This window comes from Mastigoproctus giganteus, chromosome 2, assembly GCF_048544385.1.
Source record: "Mastigoproctus giganteus isolate SK-2022 chromosome 2, ASM4854438v1, whole genome shotgun sequence".
Taxonomy (NCBI): domain Eukaryota; kingdom Metazoa; phylum Arthropoda; class Arachnida; order Uropygi; family Thelyphonidae; genus Mastigoproctus; species Mastigoproctus giganteus.
The window spans coordinates 208,970,023-208,992,715 of NC_143576.1; the positions used below are offsets into that span (position 1 = coordinate 208,970,023).

General features: G+C 35.2%; 1 protein-coding gene across 3 annotated transcripts in view; it reads left to right on the forward strand.

Annotated features, from left to right (window-relative positions):
* LOC150090018 (pleckstrin homology domain-containing family G member 4B-like) overlaps positions 1 to 22,693 on the forward strand; it is a 1,014,666-nt gene that overhangs the window by 751,669 nt on the left and 240,304 nt on the right. For all 3 annotated transcript variants that reach the window (XM_090389713.1, XM_090389714.1, XM_090389715.1), the window contains 3 exons: positions 5,495 to 5,615; positions 6,189 to 6,288; positions 14,418 to 14,513. In XM_090389713.1, the coding sequence (XP_090245839.1) occupies positions 5,495 to 5,615; positions 6,189 to 6,288; positions 14,418 to 14,513 (317 nt within the window). The remainder of the gene's footprint in view (positions 1 to 5,494; positions 5,616 to 6,188; positions 6,289 to 14,417; positions 14,514 to 22,693) is intronic.

The window sequence follows — 22,693 nt, forward strand, 5'->3', positions numbered from 1 at the left end:
TAATAACAACTGCATTACCGTGTAATCTACGTACTTGCTATGTTTGAACAGCAGATCATATTTTATCTTCAAATATAATAATGCATATTTTATATACAGTATAAATGTTTCACTTTAACAACTGTTCCATTCCCTATTGTTTAAAAAAATAAGGGGAGCTCTCCCCCATGATTTCCCTTCCTCCCCTAGTATTAAACATTATCTTGGATATTGTTTAATACTTTAAATTCCACAACGGTAATTTAATTTAATTTATTTATTTTTATTTACTTATGAGGCTTTTTGTTCAATATCCTATGTTTAAATTTGAGTCAGAAATAATGATTTAAGGCATAGCATTAGGAATGATAAGTGAAGAATAATAGTTTTGAGTAATTCAAATCTTTTTACCTTGGCTCCAAATTAAAATTTTGATAGTAAATGTTAATCCGGCATCCCCCTCTCCCCATACTTCTCCTTCAACCCATGCACGGTACTAAGTACTATAGGTTTTGATACCTTTCGTGTTTGGGGTTTTCATATAAAAAAAAAAAAAAAAAAAAAATCCATGAATGCGTTTTCTTCTTGATATCCGCAGAGCAGTTCTATCTTTACACTAAAATCAGCTTTGCCTTAGTTTTGTCTGTGATTTGTCTTTTCCAGATAGCAATGGTGACTAATAAATATTAGATATTATTTCTGATGTCATTCCCTAGAACTTACTTACTTCTTTTAACTTGAAAAACTAGAATATAAGTAAGCTATTAATAAGCAAAGTCACATTCGCTTTGTCCTCCCTTTCTTTAAAACCACAAAACAATTTCCAAGGTCTGTCCGAGGACTTGTAACTCGATCTGCTTCCATTCTAACCTGTTAGTCTGGTTGTTACTAACGTCGAGAAAGGATACATTTTTGATAAGGTGAAATTAAATTAAAGGCTACGTGTTTCTTATATATATTTGGAGATTTTCTTTAAACTGACCCCACCTACTCAAATGCCAAACGAGGCCACATCTCTTTAATGATCATCAATATATTTTTTTGTGTTCTGAATTAAATTTTATGTTGACAAGATTTGCTTAATAATAATACAATACAATGCAATGCAATTTTATTTCTCAAAAAAAAAAAAAAAAAAAAAATGGATAACAATTTTAGCAGTTAAGGTCATTTCCTGCTTTCTCTCCAATCAGTGATAGACTAGCAAAATCATTTTCCAATTTCCCAATTTCAGTCAAAACTCACAAATCAGAATTATATTGATTATGTATTTATTTCTGAAACCAAATAGAAGCAGTTATCGATTGAAATTTTTTACTTATGGGCTACGTGTTTCTTATATATATTGACTCCCTGACTAGGATTGTTTATTATTTCTTTCGTTCTCTCTCTCTCTCTCTCTCTTTTTTTTCCCCCCTTCTGCTATGGCATGCCGTAAATAGGGATTTTTTTTTTATATTATCTATTAAAGGTAATTATTGAAATCAAATGAAATCCGTACATTTTACAGTATTCAATTTCGATCATGAGGATCGAAGCGATTATGTTTAAGTTGCTAGCATCGTTTTAAGATGCGTTAGCATATTTGCGTAAAGCGCTTTATTGTCTTCACAATGTCCCTCTGTTTGCATGCAATAACTCGTCTCCTAGATGAATTTTCATTAAACTTTTATATTTGACTCTTTCAGAAAAAATTGTCGATGCATTCCTAATTTCATAAAATCGGGCCAGTACAAACTGACAATTATTATTTATTTGACCGTCTTTTCGCATGGAATAACATGATTCCCAGTATATGGATTTTCACGAAATTTTAAATTTAGCTCTTTTGGAATGATTTGTTTAAATTTAATTAAAATCCGACCAACAGAAACCTTCTTCTTCTTCTTCTTCTTCTTATTATTATTATTATTTTATTTATTTATTTATTTATTTTTTTTTCATACTTGTCACATAGGCAATACTGGAATTCGTTCCTAGCGCGCGCTTGTAAAGCGGGAATTTATTTTCCATAGACATAAGGTTAAAAATAGGGGTTACGTTCTCAACAATGAAATTAACTAGCTAATTAGTTTATGTTTAAACAATGATTGATTTATCGAAAGAAATAAAAAGGTAGCCTATAAAATCAAGCAAATTATAATAATAGAGAAATTATTTGCGACTTACAAATGTTAAAGAATGTTTATTCTTCATCATCATCGACTAAATGCACACTCGTTGATCACTCATTATTGACTCGGCACTCGTTGGTTTGTTGCACAAGGAGTCGTCTTCTTCAGAAATGTTTCAATAGGCATTTGTTTCCAAGATAATCTCTTTTAATTATAAATTTCACGATTGCATGCATAAACATTTTTTAATGGCGCACACAGATTGCAACTAACACGATTCGCGTGGAGTAATAAGTTTACGAAGCTTAAAAAAATAAGCAATGAAGAGAAGATTCTGAAAATTTATTTATGTTTTTTATACGACTGAAGATTTCAGTAAAGGGGAAACACATTTCACCATAATAACGCAAAAAACCACACAATTCCAGCAATCGATATTTTCGCAAATTCAAGAAGATCGAGTTTACTACCCGTTTATAATTGCATGCAGTAACAGAAAAGCCAAATAAACCAGAAAGTGCAGATTGTTTTTATTGTTTTATGGTCGTGACCTCCAGAAAGGTGTTTTAGAAAAATATCACAAAGGCGTTTAAAATTGATTCTTATAACGGAACATGTGATAACGATGAAAGTGTAATGCATTTTAATGATTTGACTTGGTAACTAATACAATTTATAAACCACGCTCACGACCTTGATTTTGATTAGAAAGTTATCTTTCTTCACCACCTCTTTTATATCAGTAAGCTGACCTACTAATTTATAAAAAAAATTTACTTCACCATTGGAAAATTGATGGAAAATCGAAGTAAAAGCAGCACTCTGGGAGATTGTTCATATAGTACTCAAAATAAATTTCATGTAATGAAGGATAAGATGTAATGACTGAAATATTTGTAAGCTCACAAGAATACTATGATTTGCAATAGTTAGCAGATGCCTTCAAGAGCATATCCAGTGTAATCCATGAACATTGATGAACTAGAATTTTTGGCACATATGGCCAAATCAGAAATACAGAGAGAGAAAAAGACTATTTCCACTACACATAATTGGAATCAAGCTATCAATGAATGATATATCAAAAAGTTTGGGCACTTAATATTTGGGAAATGATGATGCTCATCAGCAGTTTGGATGGATCTCCTTTGAAGTAGCCTCCTTGCCACCATATATATCAATTCCACCATTTCTGCAACTTTTAATTGCATTCCTGAGAGGCTTAGTTTGCAACTGCTAAAAGTTCCTATGTCTCATTGTGAATAAATTCCTCAGTAATTGCAAATCTGTGACCCATTCAAAGGAGCTGTAGGCTTGGTGTGTGTTGGTGGTGGGGGGGGAGTGAAATCGCAGATCTAATGATCTAGTGAAGTATAATGGAAGGGGATGTTGTGATGAAATGCTGTGTAAGAAATTCTTGAATGGAAAGCACCAGGTATGTAGAGACATTGTTGTTGGAAACACTAATTCTCTGAACACTCCTTTTCCAATCATTTTCTCCAAATATAATGGCGCAATCATCATAGACCTGTTTTTTGTAATATTCCTTTGTTGCTTGATCAAGTGCGAAAAATTCACAATGTACAGTGCCGCATCATGAGTTATATGATAAGTATCATCTTCACATTTCAGTCTTTGCATTTGCTTTCTTTCTTTTTTTTTTTTTTTTCCAGTGATGATGGAAGAACAAAGTGTTATATGATAAGTATCATCTTCGCATTTCAGATTGTCTTTGCGTTTGCTTTTTTTTTCTTTTTTTTTTTTTTCCAGTGATGATGGAAGAAACAAAGTGTGGATTAACAGTAATTCATTCCATAATAAGAGCTTTCATTCCAAGGTCTTATTATGTTAAGTCTAATTTTTTTTTTTGTTTTTAAATAAATTTGAAATTGTTTCTATAAATTTGGTTTTGAAGTTATTTCAACAACACTTATTCAGCGCTTGCAATACAAACTTTGATGAGAACATTAATGGTTTTGCTGAGAGCAAATACCGAAGAAAGAATTTAGCATAGAAATCTTCATTAAAACATTTGTTTGTAGAATTTTTATAGAATTTTTTGTAGAAAGTTTGTAGAATTTTATTGTTGGAATAAAATAATTCATTTCTATTTGAATTATATGTTTTTTTTTTAGGGTTTTTTTTTTTTTTTTTTAGGCTCTGAAAACTTCATAAAATGTAGGCACAGTGCCTATTGGAAAAACTGCTCTATCAGCAGCATGTTCATGAGAATTCCTTATGTGTGAGAACACTATCTCTGTAATCATCTGGGAGGAATGAACTAGGCTGTAATGCATTTCATTGCCAAATCTTGTGTTAAAATTGATTGACATGTCCCATAAGATATGATAATTAAGCTAGCAACTTCATGGTTAATTAAAAGCTGATCACTCCTGATCAGATCATGAACACAAGCAAAGTGCAAAGTGTGTTAGTTGTCTGACGGCACTAGGGGTTTCCCCCATCTCCGTGTTGTGTACTCTGTTTGTGTAGCATAGAATTCTGTAAAGGCCAGAGATTTAAAAAGTGTGTGGGAAGTGGATGGATGTGTAGTGTTGTGTACCATTGTTCTTCTGACCATTTAGCCATTGGGCCCCTGTTGGGACCCACCGTTACCGCACTTGACCCCGGGAAGGCAGGTCAGGTACCCAGTAGATGTAGATTTTTTGTACTCTGGCAGGCCCTGCCACCTAGCTTCCAGAGATTTCAGTGACAAGGACCTATGTGAAAAAAAAAAAAATAAATAAATTTTAAAAAAATGTGGGGGGGGGGTTAGCGCTAGAATATAAAAGGCCAAGAGAGGTTTACGTAAGCATGGTTTAAATTTGGACGTTATTAATTGATAAGTTGTGTGGGGTGTACACTGCGATTTAGACAGAGTAGGGGGAGACTGAAGGCTGGGGGAAAAGACAGAGGTATGGGGACGATAGAGGAAATGACCCCAGAAATTTAGTGATGCAAGTCCATGCCTCACCAGGCGGAAGAAGGCAATTAAATCATTGGGTTTCGAAGTTGAAAGGCATTCAGCGCAAGGATCATCTTCAAGGGACAAGCAGTCCTCTTTAAACTTCACAAGCCACTGAAATGTTTCTGAATGACCAATAGCAATTTTCCCGAAAGCTGTTTTTAACATATTATGGTTTTTGTTGCACTTTTCCCAAATTTGAAACAAAATTTGATTCAAATTGGCTGCTTGGTAAAATCACTCATTTTAAAATACAACAAAATGGATAGAACATCTTCTGTTTATTGCACACTAAAGCTGAATGGTATTTTATGAAATATAGCACTAATCACTTAATGTTTATTTCAGTGAACCACTGAATGATTTCTACACACCAAATGCCATTTACTGTAGTCACCGAATTCTTTTCTAATAGTACAATATCCTTTCTTTTAAGGTTCTAGAGATGTTCATGGCAAAAGTGTAATCATCATCTCATGCTCGAAATTAAGAGATGAAACATCTGTGACACCCTCTCAACTGGCTCAAATGTTCATGTACTTCCACACAATTCCAAAGTAAGTAAATTCAAATATTTTTTGCAGTAATAATTCTTTTCCCAATAATGAAATTCACAATTTTAATAATTACTTTGCCTTGTGTTTTTGCCACCATCATATTTATTATTCCTAAAACCAAAAAACTTTTCTTTTAATTAGTGGAGGTGAATTTATACATTTCGATATTTGATATTGCTGCCAACATATACAGTATGTCCTCCATAACAGCATAGTGGTTTTACCACTTGTCACTCATTTGAGAGATCTTGGTTTGAATCACGTTAGAGACTGGAGGAATTCTTAGATTTTATCAGTTTAGGCTATGGTTAGCTGATTTTGGAGGGAATAGGGTTCCCCCTGCGAGTTTATCCCCCTCCCAAACATGCTTATATAATCTTAATATAGTGCAATAGGTACTAATTTGCTGTATAAATAATAACAACAACAACATTACTATATTTGTTGGCAGCAATTTTCAGCATACCCTATTTCGTAATGCAGATGTTGAATTATGTACGTATAAGTAGTGCAGATTTTCTCTTGATCATCATCAAAAATTTATTTTATTATTATTTATTTTTTTTTTTTCAGGAAAGAAGTTATCTCTCAAGGTTTCTTTGTTGTAGTAGATGCTACTGATTCAACAGATGATGTTTGGACAATTTTGGATGAAGCTCTGTGTTTATTGGAGGTTAGCTTGCTTGTGTGTTAATAATAATTAAATGAATAGTTTCATAATTAAGTAAATGCCAATTTAAAATCTCTTCTTTATACAAAGGAAATAATAAAAAAAGTAAAATTTAATTGGCAAAATAGACAGAAAAAAAAACATTTATTCATAGTAAATATTTTGAATTGACAAACTCAAATTCTCTTCATTATAGAAATGAAAAAAAAAAAAAAAAGAAAGAAAGAAAGTAAAGTTTAATTGGCATCATAGACAGAAAATTATTGATTACATGAATATAACCGTAGTGCTTGGGTCAAATGCTGCAGTAGAAAAGTGCAGATGGTTTAATGATTACCTTTTTTTCCCTCTTATATCAAGGTTGGATGACGAATTCAGTACAAATTTTCATCTTCATCTTTATATTAGTATATTTGGTACTTGTGACTCATTTGGAGAGATCGGGGTTAAACTGCTATTGAAGGCTGGAAGAATTCTTAGAGGCCTCTTCCACCATGCCAATGTCAGGCAGAAGATGCGAGGCATCCCCCTGTGCGATATTATGGATTTAACATGCAGCTCACACACGAAAACTTACTTGTACAGACATAATTCATGATACAAATATTATAAAAGATATCATAGGAACAAGCACAAAATATCAAAAAGTCACCTGAATGAAAATTTAATTTCAGCAAGGTAAATTTTGGATAGTTGTAAATTTATATTGCCACCCTTATACAACTGTAATGGCAGTTTGTATAAGTGCAATATATGAATGATGATCTTTTCATTATTACATGACTTACATTTTTGAATGTTTCTAAAGCTCACATCTTATCTGCTATTGGTACTCCAATTATAGTATTGCAAATAATTTAAAGTTACTGAAGTAACAAGATCTTGATTCATCCACTGTAATAAAAGTTTTAATACAAATTATATAAATAATTTGATTGGCATAATCATTTTACTGAAACAGTTGGATAATCCAACTGAGTATTCAGTCATTACTGGGCTCTAATATTACAAAATCAATTTTATAGACTTGGTGCAGGATTCAGAGTACTTGAAAGTAGTGTACCTAGCCAACCATGAATTTGACATTCCCTGAAGAGCCAATTACATATTCTGTTTTTTTTCGTTTTTTTTTTTTTTTTAGGAGCATTAGCAACTAAGGCCATATTGCTCCGGGATATGCGATGGTCATTCCCTGGCCTTTCCGCATCTTCCGTATTCGGTGGTGACAGGCTCGACCCCCGGTTTAATCAAGAAGCGTGTGCTACGCACTGCTGCTCCTTCCCACCTGGCACATATTCTCTAAAAACAGCTGAATGTTAAGTCATACAGATTCAGCTAATGCAAGCTTTTCAGGTTTCAACAAATAACGGTGGCACAGATTTGCAAATTAAGGATGAAGGATAACTTACTTGGAGAAATTTGCAAAATAAATCATCCTTATTTTTCAAAGCTCATCTTCAGTGTAAAGACTAACTTCCATTTAACTGGAAAGTGGTAAGACTGTCTTGCATGCTTGTATTTTTGTGGCTGCCATAATTTAAACTATGTAATGATCTTAATGTGCACTATAGACCCAACTTTGTGGTCACCTTGGTATTGCACTACTTTCAAACAAACATTATCACAAAAAGGTTAATCTGCCATTCTTAAGAGGCCAAAACAGTACAGCTATCTATTTTGTAATTCCAAGGCTTAAAGTTAACAGACACCCTATGAGATTTTGTCAAAATTCATATTCTTCTTCTTGTAACACTAGATCATGAACGTGAACTCGCTGCAATTTTAAATGCATTTTATGTCATAAGCAGTAGCAGAGTATATTGTTTGTTTGTTTGGGGATTTATTAGGAGCATCGGCAACTATGGCCATAGTGCACCTAGCAGAGTATAGACTGACTCATTTTTGTAGACAAAAGCATGATGAATATGTAATACCTGTATATGCTAAAATACAACACTTTCTTGAATTACATATGATAGTAATTAGTGTGTATGTGCATGTGTGTGCTATACTCCTTCAGAAAGGATGGAGCATACCACATTTTCAGGTGAGGTATTTCATGATGCCACTGCATTATAAAGGAGCTTATGAAGAACAAGCAGTACTTTATTATTTGCCTTATATCATGTTTCTAGGGATGATCCCAGGTAGGAGCTAAATGGGTTATGGTGTCCCCCCCCCCATAATCAAAGCAATATGGATTTTTTTTACTGCTGCATGATGATTAAAGCTTAATAATTCCCTGGAACACTACTTTATCCCCCCCCCTAGAAAAACCCGAGACCACTCCTGATTATATGTTATCTTATGTACATGTCTTATGTATATAATGATAAAAAAAGAAACAATGACTGGTGGAAGAGTTGAAAACAGAATAAAGAACACTGCTCTGCAAGGCTATGTTGGGAGAAAAAAGGCTAGCAATATTCATGATGTCACTTGTGATATTATTATTATTATTATTATTAGCCATATAGCGCAAGGAAGCCTGAGGCTTATGCTGCACCAGCCAAAAAAAAAAAAAAAATTCCAAGTTACCCTGAGAGAGAGAGAGAGAGAGAGAGAGAGAGAGAGAGAGAGAGATAATCACCAAGAAAGAGAATAATGATGATATCCAGCTCCAGGGCCCTGGGTGTGTCAAGCCCATACTCACCAGATGTAAGCCCCTGGGGTTGCATATTAATGTATATGTGTAAAATATCAAAATGGTTCATAAATAAGGAGCAATATAATAAGAGGTGTGACTGTAATTCCCTAGACTTATTCCTTTTGGGAACATCTAAAGGTTCTAATTAGTTTATTTAAGCTAGTTAGATTTACTCAAGCAAGTTAGATTTACTCAAGCCTTTTTCTAATTGATTTACTCAAGCCTTTTTCTAATTGATATACTCAAGCCAGTAGCAACAGTGATGACCTGGTGGCCAAAGTTTATGATAGTCACTATATTAGCATTAGCATTAGTAGAGGCATTTGATGCAAGAAAGCAAGCTTATGCAGCATCAGCCAAAAAAAAAAAAAAAAAAAAAACCCACTTCCACTTCACCCCTCTGTTTGTTCAAAATACCTGTCCAGCTGAGCCTTAAACTTATTTAGGCTATCAACTTCCACGACAAGGGATGGAAGTCTGTTCCACAAACCAACCACCCGCTCGCTAAAGGCAAATTTCCGCATGTCTATCCTACATCTGTCTTTCCTCAATTTGAATTTATGCCCCCTCAGGTGATTATTCTGAGCAAGAGGAAGAATCCCATCAGCATTGAGCATGCTCAAACCATTCAAGGCTTTATACACCTCTATGAGATCACCTCGCTGGTGCCTAGTCTCCAGACACTGTAATTTTCAAAACTTAAGCCTTTCTTCGTAAGAGCACCCCTTTGTTCCATTCACTAACCTTGTTGCCCTTCTCTGTACTCGTTCCAGCAGCTCTACATCCTTCTTGAAATGAGGCCTCCAGGCCTGTATACAGTACTCTAGGTGTGGCCTGACCACACCTTATACAAGGTGTATATTGCCTTATACAAGGGAATAATCACCTCCTTATCCCTGCTAGAAAAATTCCTATATATCATATTGATGGTTATTGATGGTTCAACAGTTGAGGATCCTGCTCAGGTGGCTAACAATCTAAACGAGTATTTTGCATCTACATTCACGCATGAGGGGTTATTCAGGAAGGAGAATGATGTAGGTAAAGTAAACATTGGCAGTGAGCTGGATGATTTTGTAATAACTGAGAGGAAAGTGGAGGAGAGATTGTTGAGGATAAACATAAAAAAGGCACCTGGGGTGGATGGGATCTATCCAGTTATATTAAAGGAGGCAGCAAAGGAAGTATGCAAACCCCTAGCCATAATTATGAGAGCTTCTTTGGACTCAGGGGAGGTACCCATAGACTGGAGATGTGCAAATGTAACCCCAATTCACAAAGGAGGATCAAAGGCTGACACAAGTAATTATAGACCTGTTAGTTTAACTTCTGTTCCAGGTAAATTAATGGAGGCACTGGTTAAAGAAACACTGCAGGAACATCTAGACAAGAATTCAGTTATAGCTCAGACGCAGCATGGTTTTGTTAAGGGCAGGTCTTGCCTGACCAATTTGATTGGATACTATGATGTAGTCACAAAAGAACTGGATGCAGGGAATAACTTTGATATTATATATTTGGATCTTAGAAAGGCTTTTGATACTGTTGCACATGGAAGACTGCTGCACAAATTGGAGCAGTGTGGCATTGGAGGCAAATTGCTGCTATGGATAAGGGGATGGTTGAGTGGCAGAAGACAGAGAGTGGTAATCAATGGACACTGCTCAACGTGGACTAATGTTATTAGTGGAGTTCCTCAAGGTTCAGTGTTGGGTCCGTTGTTGTTTTCGGTATTTATGAATGATATTGATGATGGGATATCAAGTTTAATGTCCAAGTTTGCAGATGATACAAAGGTTGGCAGGGTCGTTAAGGACACTACTGACGCTATGCTGCTGCAACAGGATCTGGAAAGGTTGAACAGATGGGCTGAAAGGTGGCAAATGAAGTTTAACATTGACAAATGTAAAGTACTACATATGGGAAACAGTAACCCCAGAGCAACGTATCAACTCTGCGGTACTACACTGACAGTGGTAGAGAATGAAAAGGACCTGGGGGTAATTGTGCAGGCAGATATGAAGTTCTCTGAGCAGTGCAGACGAGCTGCAAGAGTAGCTCATGGTGTCTTGTCAATGATATACAGGAATTTTTCTAGCAGGGATAAGGAGGTGATTATTCCCTTGTATAAGGCAATGGTTAGGCCACATCTTGAGTACTGTATACAGGTCTGGAGGCCTCATTTCAAGAAGGATGTAGAGCTGCTGGAACGGGTACAGAGAAGGGCAACAAGATTAGTGAATGGAACAAAGGGTTGCTCTTACGAAGAAAGGCTTAAGTTTTGCAAATTACAGAGTCTGGAGACTAGGCACCGGCGAGGTGATCTGATAGAGGTGTATAAGGCTTTGAATGGTTTGAGCATGCTCAATGCCAATGGGATTCTTCATCTTGCTCAGAATAATCACCTCAGAGGGCATAAATTCAAATTGAGGAAGGACGGATGTCGGATAGATGTGCGGAAATTTGCCTTTGGCCAGCGGGTGGTTGGTTGGTGGAACCGACTTCCATCACTTGTTGTTGAAGTTGATAGCCTAAACAAATTTAAAGCTCAACTGGACAGGTATTTCGAACGAACGGAGGGGTGAAATGGGAGTGGAGTTTTTTTTTTTTTTTTTTTTGGCTGATGCTGAATAAGCTTGCTTTCTTGCATCATATGCCTCTACTAATGCTAATGCTAATGCTAATCATTGACAATACACCATGAGCTACTCTTGCAGCCCATCTGCACTGCTCAGAGAACTTCATATCTGCCTGAACAACTACCCCCAGGTCCCTTTCATTCTCTACCACTGTCAGTGTAGTACCACAGAGTTGATAAGTTGCTCTGGGGTTGCTGTTTCCCATATGTAGTACTTTACATTTGTCAATGTTAAACTTCATTTGCCACCTCTCAGCAAATCTGCTCAACCTTTCCAGATCCTGTTGCAGCAGCATAGTGTCAGTAGTATCCTTGACAACCCTGCCAACCTTTGTTATCGTCTGCAAACTTGGACATTAAGCTTGATATACCATCATCAACAAACTTGGACATTAAGCTTGATATACCATCATCAACAAACTTGGACATTAAGCTTGATATACCATCATCAACAAACTTGGACATTAAGCTTGATATCCCATCATCAGTATCATTTATAAATACAGAAAACAATAATGGACCCAACACTGAACCCTGAGGGACTCCACTAATAACATTAGTCCACGATGAGCAGTGTCCATTGATTATCACTCTCTGTCTTCTCCCCCTCAACCACCCCTTTATCCATAGCAGCAATTTGCCTCCAGTGCCACACTGCTCCAATTTGTGCAGCAGTCTTCCATGTGCAACAGTATCAAAAGCCTTTCTAAGATCCAAGTATATAATATCAAAGTTATTCCCTGCATCCAGTTCTTTTGTGACTGCATCATAGTATCCAATCAAATTGGTCAGGCAAGACTTCCCTTTAACAAAACCATGCTGTGTCCGAGCTATATATACCCTGATATGTTGCAACACAGACAAATAACTTTATATATCAAGCTGCATGATGCAGAATGGCCAACTTTGAGCATTTGCTCCTGTAAACATTAAGTAAATTGCAGTGGCACCTTGTATAGCATGCACTGTTTGGTTTTGAAGTTACACTATGAAGTTACAAATATGACATATTTGTAACTTTATAGTTTTGATGCATGAATTATTGCCATATTGTCACAGGGGTTTATCTTGTTATGCATTCTTTGTTAAATTATTTTATTAAGTCTAATAAAAAAATCCACATAATGACTTTCATTGTCTTTCATTGTGTAGATATTATTGTATTTGCAGTTATTCATTTTTGCATTTTGTATCATTGGATTTGAAAAAGAAGAGTTAAATAACATTTCATCATAACAATTTGACCTGAAAGAGCAAAATAGTTGGAGGTAATGTGTGCTTAGAATTTAAAACAAAAGGGTTAGATCGGATTTTCAAAACTTGATCCTATCTAACCTTGCACTATCCCCAGCATGGTAAGAAAAGAGAGACATTCCTCACATTTATCCTTCAGAAGGATTTTAAGATCTTTTAAGATTATTATACAAATTCAATTAGGCATTATTAAAATAATGCCTGATTAAAATTTTAATATTATTATTGAAATTAAAATAATAATAATGATATTATAATTTTAAAACTTGAAATTATGTGAAAATTTTAATTTTCTGCTCACACAGTTTTTATCTACATTAGAGACAACTCCTACTAACCAATAAGTAATGCCTCAAAGGAAAAGGACAATAAACTGCAACTACAAAAAGGGGTTTGAAATTATACAAAGAGCAAATTATGAGTATTAAAAAAAAAGAAAAAGAGGAAAAGATCTTCATATTTAGTAAGCCATATTCAAGCCCTGAATTTGTTAGTGCAAATGCTATATAAAGCATTTGTACTAACAACTATATAAAGTTGGTGCAAATGCATCATGTCTGTATGCAGTAAATTAACTGAAGTTATTATAGTGGCATCGTTTCATTACACCTCATATTATGAATATCTTCACAACAAGTTGCCTATCTGGTTATACTTCGAATAAGTAACACTTACCCAACAGAAAAGACTATTGTTACTCATTCTCGGTGGATACCAACAATAAGTAACAATAGTCTTCTCTACTAGGGAAGCATTACAAAGTATAACCAGATAGGAAACTCTGTGTGAAGGTATTCACAATATGAGATGTAATGAAATGATACCACTGTAATAACTTCAGTTAATTTACTGCATATAGACATGCTACTTTTGCACTAACTTACATGTCTGTAAATTTTCCCATAGTATGAGGCTTTAGACCTGAATTTTTATTAAGTATTGTACTAACAAAGTAAAAATCAAAGGAGTTAGTAGTCAAAATATCTATTAGGTGGAACAGTGGAAGAAATGAGCCCTCCTTGCAAACATATAAGCTTTCTTTCTATCTCTACAGTCTCTATGAATTGAACAATGCAAATAGTAGATTCCTAATTATGTTAAACACAACAGCAGACAGTTGAGAAGGAAAAGAATACAAAATCATGATTGTTAGATTTATAAACATCTTATAAATGCAAAGACAAAATATATGAAGATCAGAGAAACAACAAAATGAGACCAAATGCAGAGCAGATGACATAGGTGACTTTCTCTCACAGTGCCACAGTATGTTGTCCTGTGGCATTGTTATGCTCCATTTTGTGGATTCTGAGTTATTGTCAAGACAAATTTGAACATTGCAGACTAGTTGATATATAGCATTGAAGAGCAAATAGCAGTGAACACATGGTTCATGAAGGAGTAAACAATGGAAAATGTTCAACCATTTTGTAGTTAATTAAGCCATCAGATTTTACTTCTGTTTGATATTCCCATTGTGAGTATGCAGATTTGTTATTAATTAAATTAGATTTTACTCATGTTTGGAAGAGAACTTAAATATTCATTTAGAAATTATCTGTCCTTCAGTATTTTTATTTTGTTTTTCCTCAGGCAAACATTCCAAACTCTATCAGTATGGTTGTTCTGTGGTATCGAAATGATGAACAAGTACAGAGTTCAAACCCATTTCCTACATCCAGAGTGAAGGTATATATTTAGTCCTAAATTTCATGAGAAAAAATGTTTATATGCTGATTAAGATAAGTAACTTTCTCAAATCCTTTATAGATGGATTTTTTTTTTTTTTTTTTTTGCATTTATTAAGCCAAGGGATACTCAAAATGAGAAGTTTACTCAAGAAATGAATAATATAGTTTTAAACAAATCCTTTAAAGGGCTATTAATGGTTTATTGGAACTGACATTAATCATGCTACAAATTATACATCAACATTTTGATAAATTTTCTGTAGTTGTATTTTTAAACCACTTATTTGGAACTGAATGTAATTTTTCTGATGCAATATTGGATCCTTCGTTAATATTAGCCACTGCTGTAAGAGAGATAAAGCAACTGACACAAAAATTAGAATTCATATCCACTGTTTCCTAATTAAATTTCTGGTTTGGCATTACACTTTTTTAAATTGGATGAAGTGATATCACCTAAGATTATTATTCACAGTGTCTGTGTTTCTCATAGAGGTGGCTAATACGAATACACATGCAATATAGGACAGAAAATGTTATGTTCGTTTTGTGTAATTTGTTGGAAGAGGAAGTGACTGCTAATGTATTTATAGAAGTTTTTTTTTTTTTTTTTTAAAGTATGGGCCATAACCATCAGGTGTGTCAGATATTTGAGTAGGAGGAAGTTTTTTGATCTGGACAATGTTTCTCAAAAGTAGTAAAACTATTCATATTTGAGCCAGATATTCAGAATCCAACCTCTTCTATAAAAGTATTCATTTTAGCCTTTTATTTCAACTACTGCTATTACCACTTACCTTATTTCCCCATGTATAAGACGCACCTTAATTTTGGGGCCCGAAATTTGAAAAAAAATGTATTACATAAAGTTATTGAACTCAAGTTTTATTCATCATAAAATTCATACAACTCATCACTGTCAAAACTACCATCCATTAGCTTGTCCTCATCTGTGTCTGATGATGTATCACTGTCTTCATGTATTGCCTCGTCCTCAGTTCCATCTATGGCATTTGAAATGCCACATTTCTTAAATGACTTGACAACGATCTCAATCTTGATATTATTCCAGGATCTTTTCACCCAGGTACAAACTTCTCCTATAGTTGGTTTCTTCACTCTTCCTGCTAGTGTCAAATTGTCCCCAGAAGACTTCATCCATTGGTTCCATTCGTCTCTCATGGCAGCTTTGAAGGGTTTGTTAATGCTGACATCAAGTGGTTGGAGCTGGGATGTCAAGGTATGACGGCAAGTTTTGTTTTTTGCTCTACAGCAATCTTCTTTGTATTTTTGTTATGTGTGCCCTGAACTGATCAAGCACCAATAGGGCAGGTTTGTGTAAGAGCCCACCTGGTCTCCTGCTCCAAACTTTCTCAAACCAGATCTTCATCCCATCCTGATCCATCCAACCCTTGTCATGAACGTGGACAATCACTCCTCGAGGAATGTCTTCTTTTGGCATTGTTTTGTGTTTGAAAATCAGCATAGGAGGCAGCTTGGTTCCGTCGGCACAACAAGCTATAACAACTGTATAATGGCTCTTTTCATGTCCACTTGTCTTCACAGTTACAGTTTTCACCCCCTTCTTATCAACAGTTCTGGTACTTGGGACATCAAATTGAAGGGGGACTTCGTCCATATTTGCAATCTGTCCCAACTCAAACTGATGTGTCTTCCGACATTGAATGACAAAACGATGAAATTCAAGGACCTTCTACTCATAGTTTTCAGGCATCTTTTGGGCAAGTCTGGTGCGTGTACGCATGCTTAGTCCATTCCGTTTCACGAACCTGAAGCACCAATTGTGTCCTCCTTTGAAATCAGTAACTTCTTTTTCATCAGCAATTCTTCTTGCCTCATGCTGAACCATCTTTGTGGACACAGGAATTCCAATTGCCCTTTGCTCTTCAATCCATATCTTCAATTCCCTCTCTAAATCAGGCCATTTTGCTGACTTGCCTCTCATAGCCTTCTTCTGCTGTGGCGTTTTCAGTAGGATTTCTTCTTCCCGTAGCCAGTCTCGGATTGTTTTCTCAGTTGGAGGAGGACCAAACTTACATTCAGCAGCACGATTTCCATTCACTTTTGCAAACTGGATCACTTTTAACCTGAATTCAGCACTGTACAAAAATCTTTTCTGAGCCATTTCTGGGCAGAACATGGCAAAACGTAACCTAATATACCGGTAACAAGTGCGAAACAATGAGCGCAAAGACAACAAGTGCAAAAAAGCGGGAAATGCAAGTAAAAAATCTACAACCACTGTATAAGACGCACCCAGTTTTTAGACCACAAATTTTTCGAAAAAAAAAGGTGCATCTTATACATGAGGAAATACGGTAGGTTTTGTACTTGTGCACTCATATATATATATATGTATCAGTGGCATACTAATCCTTCTGTTTAATTCCATTTCTTTCTCATATTGTAACTCTGCAGGAAGTGCTACTTATTTGTGCAACAGTAGGTCAATCTATAGTTACAGCCTCACGATATGCCATTTATTTGCAATACTTGTTATAACCCACATATATTTTGGGATTTATTTTTCCTCCATTGGCTGAGAAATAGGCACCCATCAGTTCAGTATTTTAAACGTTCAGTAGCAAATTGATTCACGTGGGAGGCCAGAAGGTGCACAAGATTTAAACTTAATTTTTTTAGAGCAGGCTGCTCAAATTTAATCATTGTCACTTAAACCTGGCATACTTGCACAGAATCTGATGGATCCTGTGCAAGGATCTATCAGATCCTGGATCTATTAGGGTCTATCAGGACCTTCAGAAATTTCAATTGCACATTAATTATCAGTTAGAGGTTAATGGTTGACACTTTCAGTACCTTCCTAAATATTGGGAAAGTTTTATTTGAACTATTTTGGAAGTGAATAATTGTTTGCTTGGAATTTTTGATAGAAAGAACTTGTCAGAAATATGCAAATGCAAGAGGCAACTGTTTTCACCTTCTTCATCATTGTGATAGTTTTAGTTTCAGCAAAATGTATATAAACATGTTTCTCGCCCAATGGTTGATGTGCCCACTAAGAAATTAGATGCTCTGTTTTATGTTTAATTATTGATAAAATGTATTTTTTCAGTTATTAGTATTAGTATATGTATTAATATAATGGCAAATGATGCAAGAAAAGCTTATACAACATCAACCAAAGAGAGAGAGAGGCCAACACTTCCCACATCATCTGTCCATCCCTTCTAACAGTTTGTCTAGTTCTTCCTTGAATTTATTCAAATTATCCACTAGCCACCTTAACAGAATCAGATGCATTTGCACCTTACATTTGTTCCAACAGCCAACCATTCACTGACTAAAGGCAAATTTCTGAAGGATGGTTGCAGGGCTCATCTACACTGCACCCATTCTTCCTCAGTTTGAATTTATGCCCTCTCATGTGTGTGGTCTGAGCAAGAGGAAGGATCCCATCAGTATTGAGTTTACTCAATCCACTCAAAGTCTTATACACTCGAATCTGTCCTCCTTGCAGGTGTCTAGTCTCCAGATGCTGCAATTTGCAGAACTGAAGCCTTTCATGGTAAGAGTACCCTTTGTTTCTCTCGCTAATCTCATTGTTCTTCTTGCACCCATTCCAACAGTTCCACATCCTTCCCAAAATATGGCCTCCAAGACCTGTATGCAGTATTCAAGATGTGGCCTGACCATTTTCTTATACAATGGGATAATCATCTTCTTATCCCTGCTGGAAAAATTCCTGTATATTATTAACAAAAATGATATAATTCCTGTATATCATTTTTATCAAAAAATGAGCAGAGCAACATATGCAGAGAATTGGCATGGCTAGGGACGCCCATGCTGATCAGAGAACTTCACATCTGACTGCACAATTATGCACAGCTAATCCCTCCCCCCACTAATATGAATATAGTACCTGACAGTTGTTATGTTAATTTTGGATAACTGTCAGGTACTATATTCATATTAGTGGGGGGAGGGATTAGCCATTTCACCCATCCATTTGCTCCAAAGGTTTGTCCACTTCTTCCTTGAATTTATTAAGCCACAATGACAAATGGAAGTTTGTTCTAGCAATTAACTACCTGCTGGCTAAATGAAAATTTCTGCACATCTATTCTACAACTGTCTTTCCTCAATTTGAGTTAATGCCCCCTTGGGTTTGTAATCTGAGCAAGAGGGAGTATCCCATCAGCATTGAGCCTGCTCAAACCAGTCTTGCTCAAACCATTCAAGGTCTTGTACACCTCAATCAGATTATCTTGCAGGTGTATAGTCTCCAGTGGATCAATGTGATCCATTCCTTCCTTTTAGTGTTTTCATAAGTAAAGAAGTTTTTGCTGTGTTTCTTTGCTAGAGATTTCTTGTAATCTGCCTTAGTTGCATAGCCTCCTTTGGGACTTGATTACAGACTAGTTTACATCTACTGTAAAGTATCACCTGATAATTTATATGCATCTCATGCATATTTCTTCTCTGCCACAAGCTCATCAGTTCATCTGACATCCATTTAAGTCTAAGCTTTTAGCTGTGTGACTTAGTTGGTTTAAAAAGCCTAATAGTGGCTATGATTACTTCACTGAATACTTTCCATTTAGAATTTGTTGTTAGTGACTTCATCAGTTATCTGATACCATTGTAGTTATCTTTACAAAAGCAAAAGCTCTTCCCTTTGCCCTTGACAGTAGTTACACCTTTAAGTAAATCCCATATCAGTACACTGTGATCACTCCTAGCAGATCTGCAGATTCTTAATGCGTGAGGGGTTGCTGCCGATAATCACATCAGAAGTATTGTTTTCTCTTGTTGCTTATCCGCCCATGTCCACTGGATGCATTAACTTTGATTTTATGTGCTTCTTAACTAAGAGGATAACTTTTCCTCCCCTCCCGACCCTCTGTACGTATTGTACTCCCCATGTTCAAATTCTGAATTTGGCTGATAAACCCCACAATGTCTGCATTTGATAACTTGACACCAGTACTTCAGATTTATTTACTATGCTCCTAGCATTCCCACAATGTCTGCATTTGATAACTTGACACCAGTACTTCAGATTTATTTACCATGCTCCTAGCATTAATGTACATGCAAATATTGTGAAAGGTTAATTGTGGTATTTGCACACCTTCTATATAGTAATAAAGAATGGAGTATGCATCTGCCTGTGGCATGCACAGTTTATTTGTGAAGATCACATCTCTTTTACAAGATTACACCAACATCAAGTAGCATTTAATAATTTGTTTGAAAGGAGTAAAAGTATCAAAAATCTATTGAAGAATGAAGCAGCAGTATAGGAAAATATGTGTTGCTGAAGGGTAAATCTGATGTGCTGAAGGAGAAATCTGCATTGTTTAATAGATGAATATCATGTGTTACAGATTTTCAGCAGATTGGTAGGCCTGGCATCTTTTCTGCAGATGACAGCTAGTATTGCCAGCCCAAAAAACCTTATTTTAGAAAGTTAAAAAGAAAAAAATTCTACGAACAAAACAGCTGCTATGTTAAATATCAGTTTGTTTTGGATGTGCATATACCATATATTATGACAAGTATAAGTATTATTTATATAGTGCAATGAAGACACAGGCTTTTGTTGCACCAACCAAAAAAAAAAAAAAAAAAGATTAATGCTAAATAAATGATAAAAATAAAAAATGTATACAAATGTATAAAACACAAAAATAAACGTCATATGTGTTTCCCTCCTCATGTTGGTAACTGCCCATCTGACCTTAGAATTTCTCCAAGCTGTCAGCTTAAAATATCCACAGGGGTAACTTATTCTAGTAATTACCTCACTGGATAAAAGATAATATCTGCCAATCCAGTCTGAACCTCTTTCTCCATAATTTTAGTTTTGGGCCACTGGTTGTAGAATCACTTCTAACAGTGAAAATCAGCTGTGGACTGGCAGCTTCCAACAATTTTGCACCTATTTGAATCATGTCATGACTATTAGCTGGTGATCAAAATTTGCTGTTGGTTCTGACAGTGATCACAGCAGGGATACAGGTCAGTCCACCCCTCGTGAAAATTTTGCCTTCATTTATTTTATGGTTCCCTCTTAGAGCTTTATCAGCCTCAATCAGGTCTGCTCTAAGGTGTCTAGTTGCTAACCACTGTCACCTACATATTCAGTCATTTCTCATATGGATGCCCTTTTGTAGATGTCGCCAAGCAGATGTTGATACCAAGCATGGCATTGACATAAATGCCATGACAATGATATTCATTGATGGTAGGGTTGTCAACTGCAGCTGCACCCTGTGCTCAAGTACAGGGTAGAATTTAAAAGAGACATATTTCAAAAATATGTTAAATGGTGAAGGTGTGATATTCATTTTGAGAACCATCTGAAAGGTCCTTGTGAAAATGATTTTAAAATTTTAATTTTAATTAAATTAATTGTCACAGAAATTATTTAAGGGCTAAGTTATCTTGACCAGATCTAGAAAATCTGACAAAAACAGATCAAGAAGAGTGATTACAAAATATTGAATGTAATTTTTTTTAAGAAATTTTTTTCTGAAACTTTCATAAGTTTTTTTGTTCTCTCTTTGAACAGTGTTTTATATTTGTTTAAAGTACTTTTTTAAAGTAAATCTAACTATTTAATTTTTCTAGGTCTTGTTGACATAGTATACCCTGATTTTTATCATTAACCACCTTGCAAACTTTTGTATCATCTGCAAATATAGACATTAAGCCTGATATGCCTTCATCAGTATTGTTAATAAATATTGAAAACAATAAAGGGCCACCACATTGAACCCTGAGAAACTCCACTAATAACATTAGTCCAAGAAAAGTAGTGCCCATTAATTACAACTCTCTGTCTTCTATCACTCAATAATCCCTTTATCAACAGCAGGAACTTCCCCTGATACTAGATTGCTACAATTTGTACAATATCAAAATCTTTAATGAAATCTAAGTACATGGTGTTAAAATGATTTTTTTGTATCTAATTCCTTTGTTACTGTCATAGTAGCTAATCAGATTTATCAGACAGAATCTCCACTTAACAAATCCATGCTGCGATTTCTGTATAATTCCATTCCTATCAAGATGATCCTACAACATTTGTTTAACCACTGACTCGTTATTTTTTCTGGAACAGTAGTCAAGCTTACAGTTCTGTAATTACTCACTTTTCCCTTTGATGCCCATTTGTGAATAGGAGAGACATTTGCACATTTATAGTCTGTAGGGATGTCCCATGAATCCAAGGAAGCTTTCATAATTATGGCTAAAAGTTTGCATACCTCTTTTGCTGCCTCTCAGTATAATTGGATGGATCACATCTCCCCTAGGCACCTTATTGATCTTTAGCTTCAACAATTCCTCTTCCACTTACCTCTCAGTTATCATAAAACCATTTAGCTCCCAGTTATAACTTGGTATACTTCTGGTATCTCCATCCCTAAAAACTTCATGTGTAAATATAGTGAAAATATTTATTCAGTTTGTCAGTGATCTGAATAAGATCATCAATAGTTGTGCATTCATATTTGGATAGATGTAGTTCATCCTTCTAGCATTAAAATAAGCAAAGAATTCTTTGCTACTTTTCTTCACATTCTAAACCAATGACTTCTTGTAATCTGCCTTAGCTTGCCTAACATCTGTGGTGAATTGATTGCAGACTGATTTTATACCTACTGTAGGTTTTTGTGTCTCTTGATAATTTATATTCACTCCATACAATTTTCCGCATTTCTACTAGTCTCATCAGTTCATCTGACATGTTTATGTCTAAACAATGTACAGTATCTCTTAGTTGGTATGAAAAGCTTAGTAGCCTTTACAGTTATTGCACAGAATATTTTCCATTGGTAACATTAACAGGTAGTCCCACCAAAAAAAAAAAAAAATTAAAATTCTCTGAGACCATTATAGTCACCTTTATGAAAGAAAAATCCCTTTCCTTTACTCTTGACAGTAGTTATATCTTTTAACTAAATCCCACATTATACTGTACACTATAATCACTGCCACCTAGTGGTTCATTTATCTCCATATCTGGAGATTATTAATGCATGAAGATTCATTGCTGATATTGAAATTATTAGTATTAATAGTGGCAAATGGTGCAAGGAAACAAGCTTATACTGCATTAGCTACAAAAAAGAACTTTTTTTTTTTTTTTTTTGTTAGTTGTTAGTGCATCAGCTTCTGTGG